Source organism: Vitis riparia, chromosome 7 (genome assembly GCF_004353265.1).
Source record: "Vitis riparia cultivar Riparia Gloire de Montpellier isolate 1030 chromosome 7, EGFV_Vit.rip_1.0, whole genome shotgun sequence".
Lineage (NCBI taxonomy): Eukaryota > Viridiplantae > Streptophyta > Magnoliopsida > Vitales > Vitaceae > Vitis > Vitis riparia.
In genome coordinates, this window is record NC_048437.1 from 27,872,161 (window position 1) to 27,891,311 (window position 19,151).

Below are 19,151 nucleotides of genomic sequence, written 5' to 3' on the forward strand. Positions count from 1 at the left end.
TCCATTGACATATCTTCTGGTTCTGAGTTGCTTGGGAGCTGGCCCAAGAGCAGATACCCACTCAAATATGAAGTGGACATCCAATTTTTTTTGGGAATATATCAATGTTTTATTCCATTTCTGAGACCTTTTACTTTATTCTCAATTGATCTCGAATCCTTAGTGAAGTAAAAAGAGTGACAGCTGTGGATCACAAAATATCGAATTTGTGTCCATGAAATTTTTTTCAATTAAGAAAAAACCGCTTTTATATATAATACCATGTTCTGATTAGAATCAAATCATGAAAAAAAAAAAGGAGAAGAAAGAATTTGGTAAACAAAATTTAAAATGAAAGAAATTAAATTTATTTACAATAAGATACCTCTAATTTGGTTTAATTGTAATAAAACCAAAACCTTTTGGTATTTTTAGCCCAAAAATGTTAAAATGAACAGAAAATCAAAAACCCAATGCATGTACAGACATTGGCTGTTGCACTGGTTCATCGTAAGACAGAAGCACCAGATCTCTGCCCTCCTGTATCTGCAAACTACTTTCTCTTCCAATTGAGATTTTGTGCAGCAATGGGTTTCAGGTTCCAAAATCTCAATTCCATTCACAAAACCCTCGTCTCAAGAATTTCAAGTCACACCCACGGAACCCTTCTCCAAACCCCTAATTTTCCAAACTCCACTACTCGATCCTTCAATCCTCAATCATATGACCCTTCTTCAATCTTTCCCCACAACCCCATTTTTAGAGTCCCCAAAAGGTGGCATTTTGGCCACTCCCACAACCACCATGACCACCAGCACCACCACAGCAGCGAGGTTGGAGAGAGCATTTTTCGGCTGGGTCTCTTTGCCGACATCGGGTTGGTCACCGGGAAAGCTTTAACCGGCTATTTATCTGGCAGCACCGCCATTATCGCCGATGCAGCGCATTCTGCCTCCGATGTGGTAATGCAATTTGCCTTTCTTCTTTATAATTTGCTAGGGATTCAATTCAGTTAAACGATGCCTTAATTCAGCGATTTGAAATGGGTTGTATGAATTTGATTGCTTGATTGATTGTTCCTTAATTGTTCATCAATATCATTTTGATGATGAAGTGTATTAATGTAATATCATCTTGATGATTGGGTATGATTCATATGCCCTCCACCTAATGCATCTTTGTTCCCTTGAATTGTGTGCTGGAAGAATTTTGGGATCAGGTTTTTCTTGTTCTAATTTTAGGTCTTTTTTTGTGGTGGTAATTACTGAGTTGATTTTGCTCACCAGCATTATTTCCTGTATGTTTCAGGTTCTTAGCGGTGTTGCATTATGGTCGTATAAAGTTGCAAAGGCTCCTAAGGACAAAGAACACCCATATGGTCACTCTTTATTTGTACTTACGAGCTACTCCGTTGATTTGAATTTATGCATATGTAGCCTTACTTTACTGCCATTTTTATTGTTATCGATATTTTTAATAAAGTAGAAGAGTGTGAAGAGTAGTTTATTCTTATCAAGGGTTTACTTATGCCCTTTGACCCTGTAAAAGTTGTTCCTGGTTTTTATCTTTCTATCATAGTTTTGAAGAAGCCACATATATGATGATTCCGTAGGCTACTTTGGATGTTTCTTGCTATGTGAAAAGAATGAAGTAAACTGATTAATTCCTGTAAGGAAGTTGCTTTCACTCATGAAACAGAACCAAATACAATTCCTAGAAGTCTGTTTTAGAAGGTTTTTTAGGGTTTTTAGAGTGCTTTTGGGTCTTTGCAGCTTGCAAGTGTATACTGGGTTAGTCATTAATTTGAGAATAACTCTATATGAAGGGGTAAATGTCGATGTAAAGGGCAGTGATGGAGAAAAGGTTCTGTTTTATCTAAAGTTATTAGTTTTGGATGGTTAGGCTCAGATGCCATTGTCTTCTTGGACGTTAAATTTTTTTACAACCCAGGGTGGATTCATTCGCTCATGCATTAAGTTATATTCTAAGGTGGTGTTTGTTTTTTGGCTGAATAGAAAAAGCCAAAATATTTAGCTTTTTCTATTAAGCTAAAAGTAATTTGTTGACATCATCCAATATAACTAAACTGAACCTATTGATAACAAGTTCACTTTAGTTATGTTGGATGATGTCAACAGGTTACTTTTATCTGAATAGAAAAAGCCAAAATATTTGGTTTTTTCTATTCAATCAAAAAACAAACACCACCTAAGGGTAAAACTTACTACTTATTAATTAATGACTTAATTTGACTTTAAGTTAAATTATTCGTAAGTTGTTGACTTAAAACTTATTACTTATTTTTTACTTCAAGTATTAAGATTGTTTGGTAAAGTTAACTTAAATTTTATTATAAATCATCAAATTGAGATATTGACCTTCGTTGATCTCAACTAATATTTATATCTTCAATAATATTAAGTAATAGATTTATTTGTTAAACCGTCATATTTAAAGTATTGTAGAAACATGAGATAACTATAAAAATATTTACTATAAAAGATTAGTTGTAAATGTAGAGTCATGGTTGTAAAATATATTTTCATCAAACATGGTTGGCATGGTTTGGCACCCTTTGTATACTCTCTGTGTGTACTTTGGGCGCTTTTTGGTGCTTCCCTTTTTAATACATGGTTACCGTTTACTTATTAAAAAAAAAAAAATCATCAAACATGGGTAAATGAAGTAAAAGAATCTTGAGATTAAGAATATGGGGGTGTTTGGTAAAACTTAATACTTATTACTTAATGATTTGAGTTGACTTTAGGTTAAATTATACTTAAGTTGTTGACTTAAAACTTATTACTGAATTCTTACTTTAAATATTCAGGTTGTTTGATAAAATTAACTTAAAATTTATTTTAAATCATCAAATTGATATATTTATCCTCATAGATTATAATTAGGACAAAGGAGGTTGAGTAACAATGAAGGTTGTGGAGTAGCAAAAGAGATCGTGGAGGTATTTAGGACATATGGGAGTAAAAAGGTAAAATAAAGATGTGGACTTAAGAATAAGTTAATTGTTTTTACTTATTACTTAAAATTGTTTTTGACTTTAAGTCATACTATTAAGTTATTTTACCAAACATAAGGGGTGTTTGGTAAAACTTAATACTTGTTACTTAATGACTTAAGTTGACTTTAAGTTAAATTATTTTTAAATTGTTGATTTAAAAACTTATTACTTAATTATTACTTTAAGTATTAAAGTTGTTTGATAAAATTAACTAAAAACTAATTCTAAATCATCAAATTGACATATTTATCCTCATAAATTATAACTAAAGTAAAAAAAGTTGAGTAATAGTGGAGGTTGTGGAGTGGCAAAGGAAATCATGCAGGTAACTAGGGCAAATGAGAGTAAAAAGGTGAACTGAAAATTTAGATTTAAGAATAAGTTAATTGTTTTTACTTATTATTTAAAGTTGCTTTTAACTTTAAGTCATACCATTGAGTTATTTTACCAAACATACTTAATTTACTTAATGACTTAAATTAAATTATTAAGTCATTTTAAGTTATTAAGTTGGTTTACCAAACACTCACATACTTAATTTACTTAATAACTTAAATTAAGTTATTAAGTCACTTTAAGTTATTAAGTTGGTTTACAAATGCCCACTAAGTTAACTATTTTAACTTAATATTTAAAGTTATTTTTAACTCTTAGTTGTAATATTAATTTATTTTATCAAACATTCTTAATCTACCTAATGACTTAAATTAAGTCATTAAATCATATTAAGTAATTAAGTTAATTTACCAAAAACCCACTAACTTGGAGCTATCTCCACCTGAGAAGTCAAACTGGCCCCAAAACTAAAATAAACATTTTATTAACGGCAAATAGATGAAACAAGGCGAACTGCTTCACCATCTAGTGCTATATGCCCCGGTTTGATGCTATCATCATCTAAAGAGCATGACTTCCATCACAGTTTATTCCTTAAGATAAGTGACCATAGAGAACCTTTTGCTATATGTTCCTCATTGTCTCCCAGAAATCCCTCTTTTATTAGGCATAAAATTGTTATGGTTGTTAACACTGTATTGATCATTTAATGCTATCTTCCCCCATGATAGAGATCATGGTGCTTGTCATGCTTGATGCTTCTACATCTTTAATTGCTTTTATCTCTTGTTATCTTTCAGGACATGGTAAGTTTGAGACTCTTGGAGCCCTTGGTATTTCTTGTATGCTTTTGGCAACAGCTGGAGGTATTGCATGGCATGCTGTAGATGTTTTACTGGTATGAACTATTTTTCTTTCTTCTGTTCCCATTCCAAGGGGCATCTATCTGGTTCAGTATCTAGGAGTTGAAGAAATTATGAATAATTGTTAAGCAACACAAATTACTAAGTCTCAGAAAGTAGTAGAGTCTGCTACGTTCACTCTCCTTCCTCAGAGTTCATTGTTTGTCATCTGCAGGGCGTGCTCTCAGCAGCTCCTGAAGTAATTAATCATTCATTGGCACATGAGCATGTGCATAGCCATCACCATAGTGGACATCACCATGGAATCGACGTGGATCATCCTGTACTAGCTTTGAGTATGACTGTCGTATCTATAGCTATTAAAGAAGGGTATACCTGTCATTTTTAGCTTTTAGCTAAATATTTTTTTTCTTATTCTATTATTCTTAAGATCAATTTATCTTTGCTTGGATTTTCTATTTTATGTATTATCTCCGTTCGACAATTGTAATTTGTTTATTGCACACTATTGTCCTTTGCATTGTAATTACTAATTCATGCTCCCCCTACACACTTCTACTTTAGTTCAGTCAATTGATAATTCTACTGGATGAGGTTTTTTCTTGATGAATTGATCATGGTCAGTAGATATAGGCACTACTTTCTGTAACTCTGTGCTTTTACTCATGTGATTAGGTTTTATGATTTGCCTGGGATAATCATGCTTTATTTGGACTTCTGTTGTCTCTTTTCATATGATATAGCTATTCTTTTGGATTCATCATCATTTTTCTCCTTGCCCACAGGCTTTACTGGATAACAAAAAGAGCTGGCGAAAGGCAAGGTAGTGGACTGATGATGGCAAATGCATGGCATCATCGTGTAGATGCTATTTCATCTGTAGTTGCTCTCATTGGGGTTGGTAAGAACCTTTGGTTCTTGCAATGAACATTCAGTTCTGATAAGGTTAAATATAGTTCCATTAATGGTCTTCCAATCTCTAGTTAATCAGGTTGTTTTGTGTACAACTCATCAGTACTTAAAATAATGTTGGAATAATAGTTTATTTATGTATTTATCTTAGAAGTACTTGTAAAATTGTAATAATATTGGGTATAATGCTTTATTGCAGACATAAAATATATAGTACTAATTACTAATGGAAATCTCGAAAGAAAAATAAAAAAAATAACATACACATAAAAAAAGGGAAAGAAAGGAAAAGAAAAAGAAAAACAGAAGGAACCATAGGAAGGAATCATGGGAAAACACAATATCGTGCTTATGATATAATCAAATTGAAGTAGGCTGGAAATAAGAGAATCATTAATTATAGAAAACGAAATGTGTATCACAAGCTGTGCATTAAAAACAAGTGATGAAGTGTTGGGAAGGGCATGTGAGGTTTTAGGTTCAAGTCCTAATTGGGACAAAAGTTTACCTATCAATTAAAAAAACGAACAAACAAACAAACGAATAATGAAGTTAGGGGTTTTCAAAACATTAAAACAAATAGAAGTCCTTAGATCTTCATTAAAAAATATGCAAGAAATAATATAAAACATCCTAAATTTTTCTTGGACAATCAACTTTTCTAAAAGCTAAAATCATTGGGATTTAGGCTCAATCTATATTCGGCTCTCCAACATCCTCTTTCTCATGTGCTCCATATCCCTACATGGAGAAATAAATATGCCCTTCCCAGCATACCCATGGACTCAATAATTTGGGGAAATAAACACGTGTTGAAATTTGAACTCACGATCTCCCCCTAAACAAAGCTTTAATACCATGTTGGACAATCGATTTTTCCAAAAACTTAAGCTATTAAGATTTGGACTCAATATATATTATGCTCCTTAATACCCTTCCTTACGTTCAGCCTCATACCTGCACTTAGAGAGACAAACAGGTTTGCAGGCGAATGAATCACCTAAAGTCTCCTTTGGACTTTGCACATGACTCAAAGCCTTGGGGATAAACATGTGGTGAGGTTTGAACTCATGACCTCCTGCTAAATGAGGCTTTGATACCATGCTAGACAATCAATTTTTCCAAAAGTTTTAAGTTGTTAGGATTTGGAGCCATAATATAAATATGGCAAACCAAATATATGGCAGAGATATGCAACTATATATCAAAACAGTCTGTAATATTAAACAGTTATGTTTTTATGTTCAGTTTGTTGTTTACTGCAAATAATGGAGTTGGGGAAATTTAGTGATTATGCTTTGACTGTTGGCTTCTTGTGAATCAAACATGATGGTTCATGATTTTACTTGTTAGAGAATAATAGTCCATGACAGAAAATAAATCGGTTTCATTGTAATGCATAGCTTATGGGTTTCCCACTTTACAGTTCTTTATGTTCTCCAACATTTCACCAAACTATGATTGTGTGCCATCCAGTATCAATATGAGTTGCTTGGCTTTGAGTTTAATACAATAAGCACTTGGGGATTTAGCAATAAGAAAATTTATGGCTACGATGTATGTGATTAGTATTGTACAGGGTGGGATGAAATTGACCACATGTCCACTTACTGACCTATGAGAGTTGAAAATTAAAAGAAATGGTAGATGTGAAGGGCAGCAAACAGGGAAAGAGGTTATAATGATTTGGTTGGTGCTGACAGAATGAAACAAGGGATGCTATGGGGTTTCCTGTGCAGGAAAATGAGTGCACATTCTTGAAGGTGATTCATCATTTACATCTGATGGGCAATACCATTAAAACCTGTAGTATCAGTCACTCATTCACAATGATTGGATTACAGAATTCATTGCTAAAGTCTGTTAATAATTGATGTAAAAGATGGTAGTTTCTATTTCAACATTTCAACTGAGTAGCTGTATTCAGAAAGGAAAATAAAAATGAAGTGCAGTTATTAAAGAATGTCTGATATACTTTCTGAACCAATTCACTGCTTGTTTTGAACCAATATTTTGGTCAAACTGGGTCCATTCTGTTGATCTTTTGGTTTGCTTCGACAACAGGCTTCCTAATAGCCAACAAAAAAGGAATATATAGTTGTAAGATTGGGTTAATTTAAGTGTACTAAAACCTTTTTTTTTAATACCTAGTAATTTATTGAGGTGAGATACTTGGACTATAATTTTTTCAACATTAATTGTCAAACTGAAACTTCTGTTCTTGCCTTACCCATCTTTATTTAATTGCAGTGATGATATGTATGATGGCAAGGTTTTGATGTTCTATTATGTTTTCCATTTGTCTTTAATTCTGTTGCAGTTATTTGTATAAATGCCATGAAGGTACAGGGCTAATATTTAAAATATTTTTTTCGCTATTAAAAGTGATTTTCTTGTACCATTAAATATGGTTCAATGTTGCAAACATTCACTAACCATGGCTCATTCATCTTGACTTCAGGAGGTTCCATCCTTGGAGTTAAGTTTCTGGATCCCCTTGCTGGACTAGTTGTCTCAGGCATGATCCTAAAAGCTGGACTTGGAACTGGGTACCAGAGGTATTTAATTTGGTCTTCTTTAACTTATCAAAAAAAAAAAAAAATTCGGTTTTCTTTTATTGTTGTGCCACTTAGTTTAGGACTCAATGCTCAGTAGGATAGGCTTAGCTTTTTATTCCAAGTGGATAGCTTTTAGGCATGTATAATTAAGCGGATGCTCTTGTAAATTTTTATTGATCACTTCACGTGGTTTTAGTTAGTTCAGTGGTTGAAGGGGTCGAACTGCATTTATTGCCCTTGTAGACTGTCTCCATGTCAAAACATATTCAAGGTCTAGAATTTTAATCTTTCTTTTCTTTTTCTTCTTGTTGCATTGCTTTGCTCATACAGTCAGTCTTTGACTTTAAGTAAATACTTCTTAATTGGTGGATCAAGAAAGTTATTCATTGTAGCCCATATCTCCCAAGGGTATCAAAGCAAGGTTGCTTCACTCCCTGACAAATTCTAAGTTTCATTTGATCTAGTGACCTAAGGCAGTATAACAAGGATACATGTGAGTAAGTGGAGAGCAAATCATTGCAAAGGAAGTATGATGTTATTCTCATGATCCCAAAATAATGAGGTGTTGATTGCCCATGGTGAGCTTTTTGGTGGTCAAGAATTCCATAATAATTTTGATCCCAAATTTGTGTTTAAAAATGCTATTAGTATCTGACTTAATATAAGATGAGAACTTGTTGACATGGATTTGGCATGTGTTTAACTTGATAGTGTAATGGAACTGGTGGATGCTGCAGTTCCTGTGCAACAATTGGATCCTATTAAAGAAACAATTCTGCAAGTTGATGGAGTCAAAGTAAGTCTTAGTTTTTTCCCCTTTCACCAATGCTTAGGCCATTTTTTGTGTTCAGCTTTTGATATTTGGCCTTCCTATCTCCCCCTGTTAATGGGCATTTCGATTGTTCCTTGTAGTTCTGTTGTTAAACACAACCTCTACTTGACAATTTTCTTTAGTCATCCATTTTCTCCATATTATTTAATTTATGGATACATCTTTGTGTGAGAAAGACATCAACTATCCTAATTGCAAGGATGGAGCTTTTCTGTTTCTAGTTTCTTGTTTGCAGCTTGATCACTTTAGGCATGATTATTCTTCTCAAATGCATATTCATGGTTGCTTTCTTATTTTTTTCTTTTCCTTTTTGTAATTTTTTTAAATGCCTCTTATTTTTGTTCTAATTCACTGGATATAGTGAACTGGATTTGCATGACTAGTTCTTCATCTATTAGGAGTTTATTGAGGATTTGTATTCTGTAAATCATACTTTGCCATCTATTTGCTCATGGCTGCTGATTAACTTGAAAATTTTAGGTAGTGTCTGGTTGAATTGTCTCTCAGGCATGCTTGCTTAAGAATTTCCTCAAATTATTTTTAGGGATGCCATCGGTTAAGGGGAAGGAGGGCTGGTTCATCTCTGTATCTTGATGTACACATTGAGGTAGGTCATTCTGAATATTACATTGTTTTGCACCAAATTTTGTCAAGCCTTCAGTTTGCCTGTAAACTGCATCTACATGTGATCACTGGAGCTGATGCCATTTCTCCTTAACAAAGGTCTGCTAACTATTTTTTCCTTGCAGGTTGATCCTTTTTCTAGTGTTAGTGCTGCACATAATGTTGGTGAAAATGTTCGTCATCAAATTCATAAGTCCCATCCTGGAGTATCTGAAGTTTTCATACACATTGGTACTATACTTGCTTTTGGACCCCTGTTTTACCCTTTACCTATAAAAAAATACTTGCTTTTGGACCCTTTTTTTGGTGCATGACCATCTACACTAGACTTTGGTGTCATAGGTACTATGAAAGCATTAATGGTAAAGATATTTTGGAATGACAGAGATGGACGTATATAAGTTCACACAGATTAATTGTTGGTAGAAAGATTTTCTTGCTTGATGTTCATGCCACTTGGAATACCTAGTACTTAAAAGAGCTATTTCCTTGCTAGAGTATGAGCATTGTAATTATGAGTTATTTCTCAATTAACTGTCTTTTGGTGGTGCATTGTGAATTTCAATACTCATTTGAGGGATATTGTAAAGATTTGGATGTTGCTTTGGTAATATTTGGCATTTTCTTTTCTTTTTTATTTTATTTTATTTTATTTAGATAGTTTAATGAAGGACAGTTGATCAAACTGAAGTTGGTCAAATCTTACCTTGGTTATGCTTGCTTCAGCCTTCATCAGAAGTTTGTTGCAGCCAATCAGTATTTTGTGAACCATTGCTAAGAATTGATTGCAAACTATACTTTCCACAATTAAACTATGCTTTCATCCACTTGCATGCCCTGAGCTCTTGCCTGGTAACAGTCCACAAATAGGTTACAGCTCATACTTCTCCATCTCACTTAGCATTAAATTGTTGTTTTGCATATGCTGCATTTGTTCACACCCCTCTCTTATGCACATGCTATTCTGCGAGGTACACTCCTTCCTTCCCATCCCATCCTTTCTCTTTTCTTCTTTAGTCCTGTACTCTCTCTTAACATGACATAATAGAAAGGTGGTTAATAGTCGTTGTATTTTTGTTGAAGTTATTTTTCCTCAATGTTTTTGGAAAAAAAACATGAAAAGCTCCATGCTTGTTTCTCGTTTCTTTCTTCTTGTTAACTTCATTAGATGGGTCTCTCTGCTGTCTTGCTTCTGCACTAATGCATCTCAATAGCATCTTAAGAAAACCAGGGAAAGTTGTACTTAGTAAAGTTGGTGGACTGCTGCTTTGTCTCATATTTGGTTATGATCATCAGGGCAGATTTTTAAGGATTGATAATTTATTGAACTAAAGCAAATATTTTGCCACTAATTTCATGTGCTGCCTCTTGAACTTCATCATTTTACTTATTTTTTTTGGTTTTTTTTTTTGTTTTTTGTTTTTTGTCTTTTTTCTTTTTGTTTCATTCCTTATGGATCACCCTCTTTCGCCCCCTTATGTTCTTCATTTAATATGCCCATGTTGCACATGCACGTACACATTGAAATACAAGAGATTCCGACTTCTTATCATATCCTATCAAATCTCATTTCATGTGCCATTTGCTTGTTGTTAATGTCCTTGTAGATCCTGCAATTTCACAAATTTCTCCCAGTATAATGGAGCAGCAAGAAAATTTGAAAGAAATGAATTATCAAAAGAGGAATGTTTCCTCAGAGCATAATGGGGTTGAAATTGTTTCAAATGTTCTCTCTTCAAAGTTCTCAGAGGTATCTTTTTTCTCTTTCCAAAGTTATAGCATGAAGTTTATGATATGATCTACTGGAAACTTTTGATTTATGCAATGGAGAATGATCCTGGTGAAGGTCTATGACCTCCACACTCCATGTCTTTAAGGCAGTGACCTAGCATGCTTAAAACATCTGATTTTCTCATTTTTTTAAAAAAAATTATTTTTAGAGTACTTAAAATTATTTTATTTGCCCATCATGAAGACTTTTTCCATAGAAAATATCCTAGGTGTGACTGTTCTCTAGTTCCATATATTCAGTTTTGATGCTCCGTAGCCCTTGGTTTGTAATGCATAATGCTTCCAACATTCCAGGGTGATAGAACTTATAAGTATTAAATGGTAATTTGGTTGTATTGATTAGTCTTAAATTTTCCATCCCTGTTAATCAGTCTGCTTGAAAAACTGCAAAGGTTTTCTCAAATACCCTCAAAGAAACTTTCTTGAGATAGAGGGAATTCTTCAGGAACTTCAGAAATTGTGTAGAATATGCTCAAGTATTGAATACCCTGGACTCGTGTAGAAACAGTGTCCAGATTACAGCATAATATTTTAGGAAAAGAGACCTGTATAGAAGGTTCTAATGAGTCTCCAGTAATCTCTATGAACTACTCATTTTAATTTGTTGGATCGAGTTGGGGATGAGGAGTGTCAGGTTGGGTACCCTAAAAAAAAAAATCCTATTTCAAATGCTTATAAAGAATATTCCAATTATTTTTTCTCTTCATATAGGCAAAGAAAGAATTTAATAAAAATTGCCTACAAAAAGAAAGGGCAGTGCCCAAGCACATGGCAGCATACAAAAAGCACAAGTAGGTTTTTTGAAGCCAATTCCATTTTGTTATTCTTTGCTAGCAGCTCTGTATTAATCATATTTTACCGATCACAATAACAATTTTAAATGGGTTTCAGAAAATGGTTGTTGAGCGCATAACACAGCACTTGTTGCAAGGCAACACTCTGCTCCAAGTTGAGGTTTCCATGCCTCCTCATATTTTGATTCGGTAAGAGCCCAGACAATCAGACTTTGTTTTTTTTTTTTCATGCTGTATTTGAGCAATGCAAATAATATGAAGTTTTTATTATTTCCTCATTGTCATTTTAGAGATGCAATGAGGGTGGCAGAAGAAGCAGAGGAAGAAATTTTGAAAGTAGCCTCTGATGTTATTCGAGTCAGTATTCTACTACGATTGGGACAACCTATTCCAGAGCTTCACCAAAGATTACAAGAATGCAACACAGAGAAAAGCCAGAATACCCACCCATAATTGGAAAGTTTTGCATCATTTCCAGTTAGAGAAAGTTTTCCTTTTTGATGCAGCTGTGCTATATGCATTTAAAACTTTATGCACAATAGAGATACTTTTACCAGCTATAAGGAAGAGCTGTGTAGTTGCAGTTGAAACCCACTAAAAGGGCAGCATAATCTGAGGGCAAGAAAAGAAATAATGCTGTAGTTTGCCAATAAATTACTATGCGGTAGTTGTAGTTGAAATGCTAGATAAAATTGTGAAAAGTCAGTTTCCTAAAATATTGATGTTCATTTTTTCTCTAATATGCTTACAATATTAATTTGTTATGAATTACTTTTTAATATTTTGACCATGTCAAACTTGCTTCACTGATGTTGGAATTTGAATGTGTTGGAAAAGGTCTCAAATTCAAATAGAAGATTAGTCAAATTGTGACATGTTATAAATGTTGAAGGCAAGCACATAGTCACTCTAGCTCCTAGCTTTACATAGCAGCTGCTGCAGCAGCAATCAACCTCCATCTTTAGAGTCTGTTCAAATTACTTCAAAGCACTAGGATAGGAATGTATTAGATGCCTGTAACTCAGACCAGTGAACTAGTTCTGGTCTCAAGATTACCCCTCAATCTGTTGGCTATCCTTCTGGCACTTAGGTATTCAAGCCATCACCTCAGATCCTTATGACACAAAATGTGACATTATGTGCTATATCTTCATTTGGTTTGTCAAATATTTAGAGGCAAAAGAGGCAATCCAGGCAGTATTTGTATTCTCCTTACAAGTTCAAGTCAAAGAGAAGATTTGCCTATAGTTTCTCGATCGGGTGCCATAGTTAATTGAGCTCTAGAAGTAGTGTAAAGGCTCGCATTTCCTCAAAGTTAGCAAAAAATCAGCATTGAGTTCACACAGATGAGATGGAGCACATGTGTTTGTAAATCCATGGATTCTGAAAAGGGTGAGCAACAAATATTGGTCCCCTTAGAGTGAAGAATGCCTTCTTGGTAGTATACAGATAGAAATTTCAGGAACAAACTGAGAATCCAATACACGAAATTATGAAAGATATTTGTTCTGAACAATTTCTTCTTTGGAAATGATCAGAATTATATGATAGGTGACATAGTGTGATAACAGAGTTGGGTGGTAGCCAAATATCTCCATGCCATGCCCCCTTCTAATTGGGAGCATTTTGCAGAAGGAACTGTCTTTGCTCAAAGCAACTGATTATATATCAAGGGAGGTATTTGTTCTCTGTAAGGAGGGACTATCAATCAAAGATGATTATCTACAACTCGAAGAGTTCTTTTATTAAACAAAACCCCTAAAAGCCATGAGCCAATACCCTTCATAAGAATTTAAACCACTTCAGCTCTAAACATCACACTCACTGAAACGTAATGAATGACAAAATGTAGCCAGATTAAGAATACCACCAAAAATTATAACATACCTGAAAGTACATTCACTAGTTGAAACAAAATACACCTTTAGCTCCTTGCATGCTTCTCAGCTTACTGGGCATTAGCAGATGTTTTCAGCTGTTGTTCCCCTCCCAAGGCAGGCTTCTATGTGTTACCTGTCTGCCACTGGAATCAACTCTTCCCATCAGACTTGCATGTTGATTTTTAACTCTTGAAACAACTCACAACTTTGCATGTGGGGAAGGAGCCAGAGCACCCTGCAAACTAAACTATGAACATTTTGGGTAGAAAAGACTATCCATGCTCCATATTGGAGCTCTGGCCTCCCCACTTCCATGAGCTTTGGGGAAGCCAATATTACATAAACCAGGAGGGAAGACTACTAGGGCAGAAAGCAATTAAAAGTACCCAAGCTGAAGCAAGTTAAGAATCTGTTTGGTAGTGGTTTTAGGAAGCACCTCTAGCCATTCTTAAAATTTTTTATCAAAAAAGTTGTTTTCAAATGATAGAAAGTTTAGAAACACTTCCTAAAATCATTGCCAAACAAACTCTAAAGCAATAATATTGCTGACATTTAAAGAAGTGTAAATCAAGTCAATCTAATGTGTTTGAAAGAGAAGCACAAATAGAAGAAAGAAAACAGATGAATCACTTGGAGAGTTGTGAATTGGATATGCTACAACCGTTTCATCCCACATTTCTCCTCAGACTCAAAGCCAAGTTCCAGAAAACTCATTTTTCCTTGTTGTATATTCAACAACTGAGGAATATACTCCTGGAATTTGATCACATATTTATCCAAGAAATCCCTCTCATTGAGCATAAAAAACATACTTAAACACAAATCCTTCTTTACCAACCCCCTTCAGTAGCAAAGATTTCACCACTGAACACCTAGGGATGATCCTCTTCACCAAATTATATTGCAAAACCAGTGGATATTTGGCAATAGCTACAGCTTGCCAACCCATCTTATTAACCAAAAAATCGATCACTCATTATTTTCTTCCCAGATATCTTCATACATTAGGGATCTGAGGAGGGTTATGACTTGAGTCTTGTTTTTCTGGGGTTTCAAACTGTATTTTGGGTACAGATATGGCAGTTTCTGCAGACGACCCACATTAGTTCAGGAGGTAAGACACCCTGAAATACTGTTGTTTAGATAAGCAGAGAGACCTCAAGATAAAAGTAGTTTTGTACTTTGAAGAAAATGCAGTTTGGGTCCTTGATATTTCCAAAATGTGCCTCACATGTGGCAGTGAAACTAGCCTTTTACAGAGTAAACTACTAGTCATTTGCAAAGAATGTAAAATGTAGTAAGAGTTCAAGAAGACCAAGCACATGGGAAAGCTATCCAAAACTTTAACAGTGCAGAAGCAGCCAGGTTTTGGGAAATCCCTCCTCTTAAATTGCCCCCAAAAATCATTTTCCATCAAAACAAACAGAGGAATGAACTCACACTGATGTTGAGCCTAATCTTGAAGCGGAAATGGGGGTTAAGCTTTTGGTAATCAGATGTTGATGGTTCTAAACCAAACCTCACATTTGGACCATGTAAAGGAGAACATGGATGGAGCAACACGTAAGAGAAATGTAAAACTACCATTGCTACAATACTGCCATCACTTCCTCAAGTTCAACACAAAAAACAGCCCAGCTTTCTTGTTTGTCTATTTCTAACCAAGGACCTACAACAATTAAAAAGACCAAATTATGTAGATTTTGGTAGAAAAGAAGAATGGGATTGAAGGGGAAATCCAACCATTGCCTGGAAGCGAAGCAATGCAATTCCAAGAAACAATATTTCTATACATCAAATTCTGAGTAAAGTGACACAATGAGCACTTCTCTAGAAAAATCCTCTGATTGTAAACAACTTGTTTTATCCAACAAAAGAGAATACTTAGCTCATTGGCACATTCACAACAATGCTGATTCAAAAGATATAAAGTGCTGAAAATTAGGGATGTAAAACAATCGACCATTATAGAAGCTTTGGAGTTCTTGTCCTTTTGTTATTGCCTCCATTTATCATATACTTCCTGTGTACTAAAGTGTCCCCCCCTTTTTGATAGGTGTCATTTATAAAACCTATTACGAGAAAAAAAACAAGCATTTTAGAAACTTGTTTGTTGCATCATAATGACAAAATTCCACTGAGAACTAACTGACACACAAGGAATAAGTAACCATCAGTAAGCAGACTGAGTTTGGAGATATGAGTGTACAATGTTTATGAATTAAAGGTTTCTGAAGATAGTGACAACCAAGTCTGTTCCCCTTAAAATGAAATAAAATATGACTTTTTTTGAAGTAGAGATAGGAGATTGAGGATGTGTAAACATGAGCATCAAGTGGGAAACCATGGAAGCTACTTTATTTATTTATAGGAAAAGATAAAATTATTAAGCAGTGCCAAACAAAAAATGGGGCATGGCCATGGTGCACAGGAAATTTCTAGAGAACACCAAATGGCGGTAAAGAAATTCTAAGAAATGAATCTAATAATGACAGAGAGACCCCCATCAAGGGACTTTCTAGATCAGAGGAGTGGAATAAAAATGAAAGGGACTTTGAGAGGTCTATATGCTCCACATCTTCTAGGGATTTAAGATTTCTCTCCTACCAAATGATCCAAAACAAACAGCCAGAAAACAAACTGCAAAAGATAGTTATTGTTCATCTTGTGCTACTCTGAACCACCCCTCATTTGGAGATTCTCAGAAGGATTTGACAGGTTGCATGGTTCGAAGAAAGCGGAGTTGGGTGGTGAATTAATCTCTAGGCACCCTCCTCATTTACAATAATTGAAGTGTTTTCCAGAGGAAACCATATTTCCTTAGAATAACACGAGGATATAAGCAATAAAGGAAGGTCTTAGCACTGCAAGGAGGAATTCATTGATTAAGAGGAGGACCATCCACAACTTGGAGTTGGGACATGTCGTATGCTCTGGAGCCCTCCTTCAATTTAAAACAAAGCTAAAAGCTAGGCCCTGATAAGCCCCAACAGGAGCTTAACTTCAGTTGAGAAAACATGAAGTGTTAACTCACTGCAAATATAATGAAAGGGAAAAATGTCAGCAAGTTCAGAAGACTACCATAATTAATAACATTCCTAATGTTGCTTGGGTGAAACACTGCCTACATTGTTTTTTAAGTCTTGAAGAGGAACATTGCAAATGGGGTTGGGGGGGAGGGGATGGATGACAGATAAAATGGACCTCTCTGAAAACCAAACTATGGGGCAGGAAAAGTCTATCTGTACAAATATTGGGTTCTCCTCTACACTTTCGATTCACAATAGAACATATACATCTCCATGAACTTTAGGGTGTCCTACATTACTCATCTTAAACAAGGAAAAAATGCAATCAAAGTTAACCCCCAGCTGAAGCTGATTGAAGTGATTATATCATCAACTTAAAAACAGTGCAAAGAGAAGTTAACATGCCTGCAAAACCAAGTTTCAAATAGGAAAAATGACAAAAAGGATAGTTACTTGGAAGTTGGAAATGCAAAGTTGATGCTACAACTGTTTCTTCTCCCATATCCCCTCAGATACAAAGCCAAGTTCAAAAATACCAATTTTTCCTTGATATACATTTAAAAGCTCAGCAACATCTTGCTCATATCTGACCACAAACCTATTGAAGAAATTCTTTTCACTGTAGCCTAAAATACACAAACACAGATCCTTCTTCACCAACCCCTTCATTTGAATAACTTTCACCACTGAACACCATGGAATGATCTTCTTCTCCAAACTGCACAAAAAGACTGTTGGATACCTAACAACAGCTGCATGTTCCCAACCCATCTTATTAACCAAAAAATCCATCACACTCGTTATTTTCCTCTCAGATGCTGCCATGCATAAGGGATCCGACTTGAACATCAACATAATATCATCATCTGTCAAACCCCACCCCCTATAAACCTCCATTTTATGCTCCCACATTGATTCACCCATTTCACAGATCACTTTTACTGCTTTCACAAACTTAACTCTCAAAGGATCAAATCCCATTTCAGTAACCATCTTGACAATTCTACTAAACTTTTTCTTGTTTTGGGACACTGCACTAGGGTGACATGTCACAAAAAACGAAATCTTTGATATGGGAACTCCAATTTCTTTCAGAATTTCAATATTTGGAGCAATGGTGTTTTGCAAGGTTTGACCATTAAGCCAGTATGACTTACTGAGGGCCCTCACAATTTTTTCATTGACTATAACTACACTCTTGAGGAAATTATAACTAGGAATAACATGATTTTCCAAGCTCCTTCTCAAGATCTGTGGGCTAGCAGCGACAATGCTGGCAAGGTCAGGCCCTGAAAAGCCTACGGAACGGAAAAACTCCAGTTTGGGCAAAAGGGTCTTCTCAGGATTGGCAGTGAGCAGGAGCGGATACCTGCTTACAATTTTGGAGATATGGGTATTGGTGCATCCATAATTCCTAAGGAGTGCGAGGACGGAGTCTGCTCTCTCTGGGGTTTCAAACTGTACCTTCCGTGATGCAGACAGAGCACTTTCTGGGGACAATCCACATGAGTTCATGAGGTAAGACACCGTGAAAGAGTGTTGTTTGGGCGAAGAGAAAGATCTAAACATAAGAAGTTGCCTATTTTGAAGAAAATGCACCGGGGCCCTTGAAATTTCAAACACTTGCGCCACATTTGCGAGTGACACTACTCTTCTACAGAGGAAACTAGTACCCATTTCTAGAGAACGCTCGTGTCTCTCACAATTTTGAAGATCGTAAAGCGCCGAAACTCGCCCAGCCCTAATTTGTAGCATCCGTTGCAGAAAAACAATGGCCAAGGCAGCGAACAATCGACAAATCAGAAGCAGCTAGTTAGATATGGAAATATACCACCATGCCCAAAAAATTTTCCTCAATCCATTTTCTATCTAAACAAGCAGAGCCCAGAAAATCTCATCTCTCCAGCAAACATTGCACTTTCTAGTGAAAAAAGTAATGGCAAAAGTGAAACTCAATGATAGTATAAAGTATAAACCAAAATTTATTTTAAATAATTTGGTTAATTTCTTCATGGCATATAATCATATTTTTGTAAAATTTTTTACTTCAAAATAAATGCATTAGATTGGTTGACAGGTTTAATAATTTTTAAAATAACTTAAAACTCAAAAAATATCCAATTAATATCATATATTTATGAATAAAAATTAATATACAATTAATCCAATATTCAATGTTTTTACAAAATTAAAATAAAAAATTTATTTTAAAAAATACTTATCCAAACAAATTTTTTATTTTTTATTTTTTTATTTAAAACAACATGCCAAACAACCTTTATCTTTATAAAATACTAAAAAGCTATTTTATGTTCTTTTAACTCAAAAACAATTTTCAAAAAACAAACCAAACGAGCCCTTATTAATGTACTTGTATTGTTTTTTAAAATTAAAATATCAATAAAAAAACTCATTGTTCTTGAAACCAATTCTCATTCACATTACAAATATGATTCTTCTCTTCTACAAGGTAGTATAATTCAGCTCCAATCCTATATTATTTCTATTCCTATTCTCATATGCCAAACACCCCT

General features: G+C 34.8%; 2 protein-coding genes across 4 annotated transcripts; one reads left to right on the forward strand and one right to left on the reverse strand.

The window, feature by feature from the left end:
* Positions 1-437: 437 nt before the first annotated feature.
* Positions 438-12,448, forward strand: LOC117918347 (metal tolerance protein 2). Of its 3 annotated transcripts, XR_004651841.1 has the most exons (13): positions 438-941; positions 1,288-1,357; positions 4,135-4,232; positions 4,412-4,566; positions 4,983-5,098; positions 7,571-7,667; positions 8,379-8,463; positions 9,044-9,106; positions 9,249-9,354; positions 10,731-10,873; positions 11,626-11,705; positions 11,806-11,897; positions 11,999-12,090. XR_004651841.1 is itself a non-coding variant. In XM_034834922.1 (12 exons), exons 1-12 carry the CDS (start codon positions 453-455, stop codon positions 12,159-12,161), a joined length of 1,677 nt encoding a protein of 558 aa, XP_034690813.1. In that variant the 5' UTR covers positions 438-452; the 3' UTR covers positions 12,162-12,448. The 3 variants fall into 3 exon arrangements, 2 of the variants coding, with proteins under 2 accessions (XP_034690813.1, XP_034690814.1); XM_034834922.1 differs by lacking the exon at positions 11,626-11,705 and having other exon boundaries at positions 11,999-12,448; XM_034834923.1 differs by lacking the exons at positions 4,983-5,098; positions 11,626-11,705 and having other exon boundaries at positions 4,412-4,532; positions 11,999-12,448.
* Positions 12,449-13,426: 978 nt separating this feature from the next.
* On the reverse strand, positions 13,427-18,599 carry LOC117918235 (transcription termination factor MTERF2, chloroplastic-like). Its single transcript, XM_034834740.1, has 3 exons — positions 17,102-18,599; positions 17,000-17,022; positions 13,427-14,560 (listed from the first exon to the last, which is right to left on the reverse strand). The coding sequence occupies exons 1-3, from the start codon at positions 18,370-18,372 to the stop codon at positions 14,379-14,381; spliced, it is 1,476 nt and encodes a 491-aa protein (XP_034690631.1). The 5' UTR covers positions 18,373-18,599; the 3' UTR covers positions 13,427-14,378.
* Between the last annotated feature and the right edge of the window lie 552 nt (positions 18,600-19,151).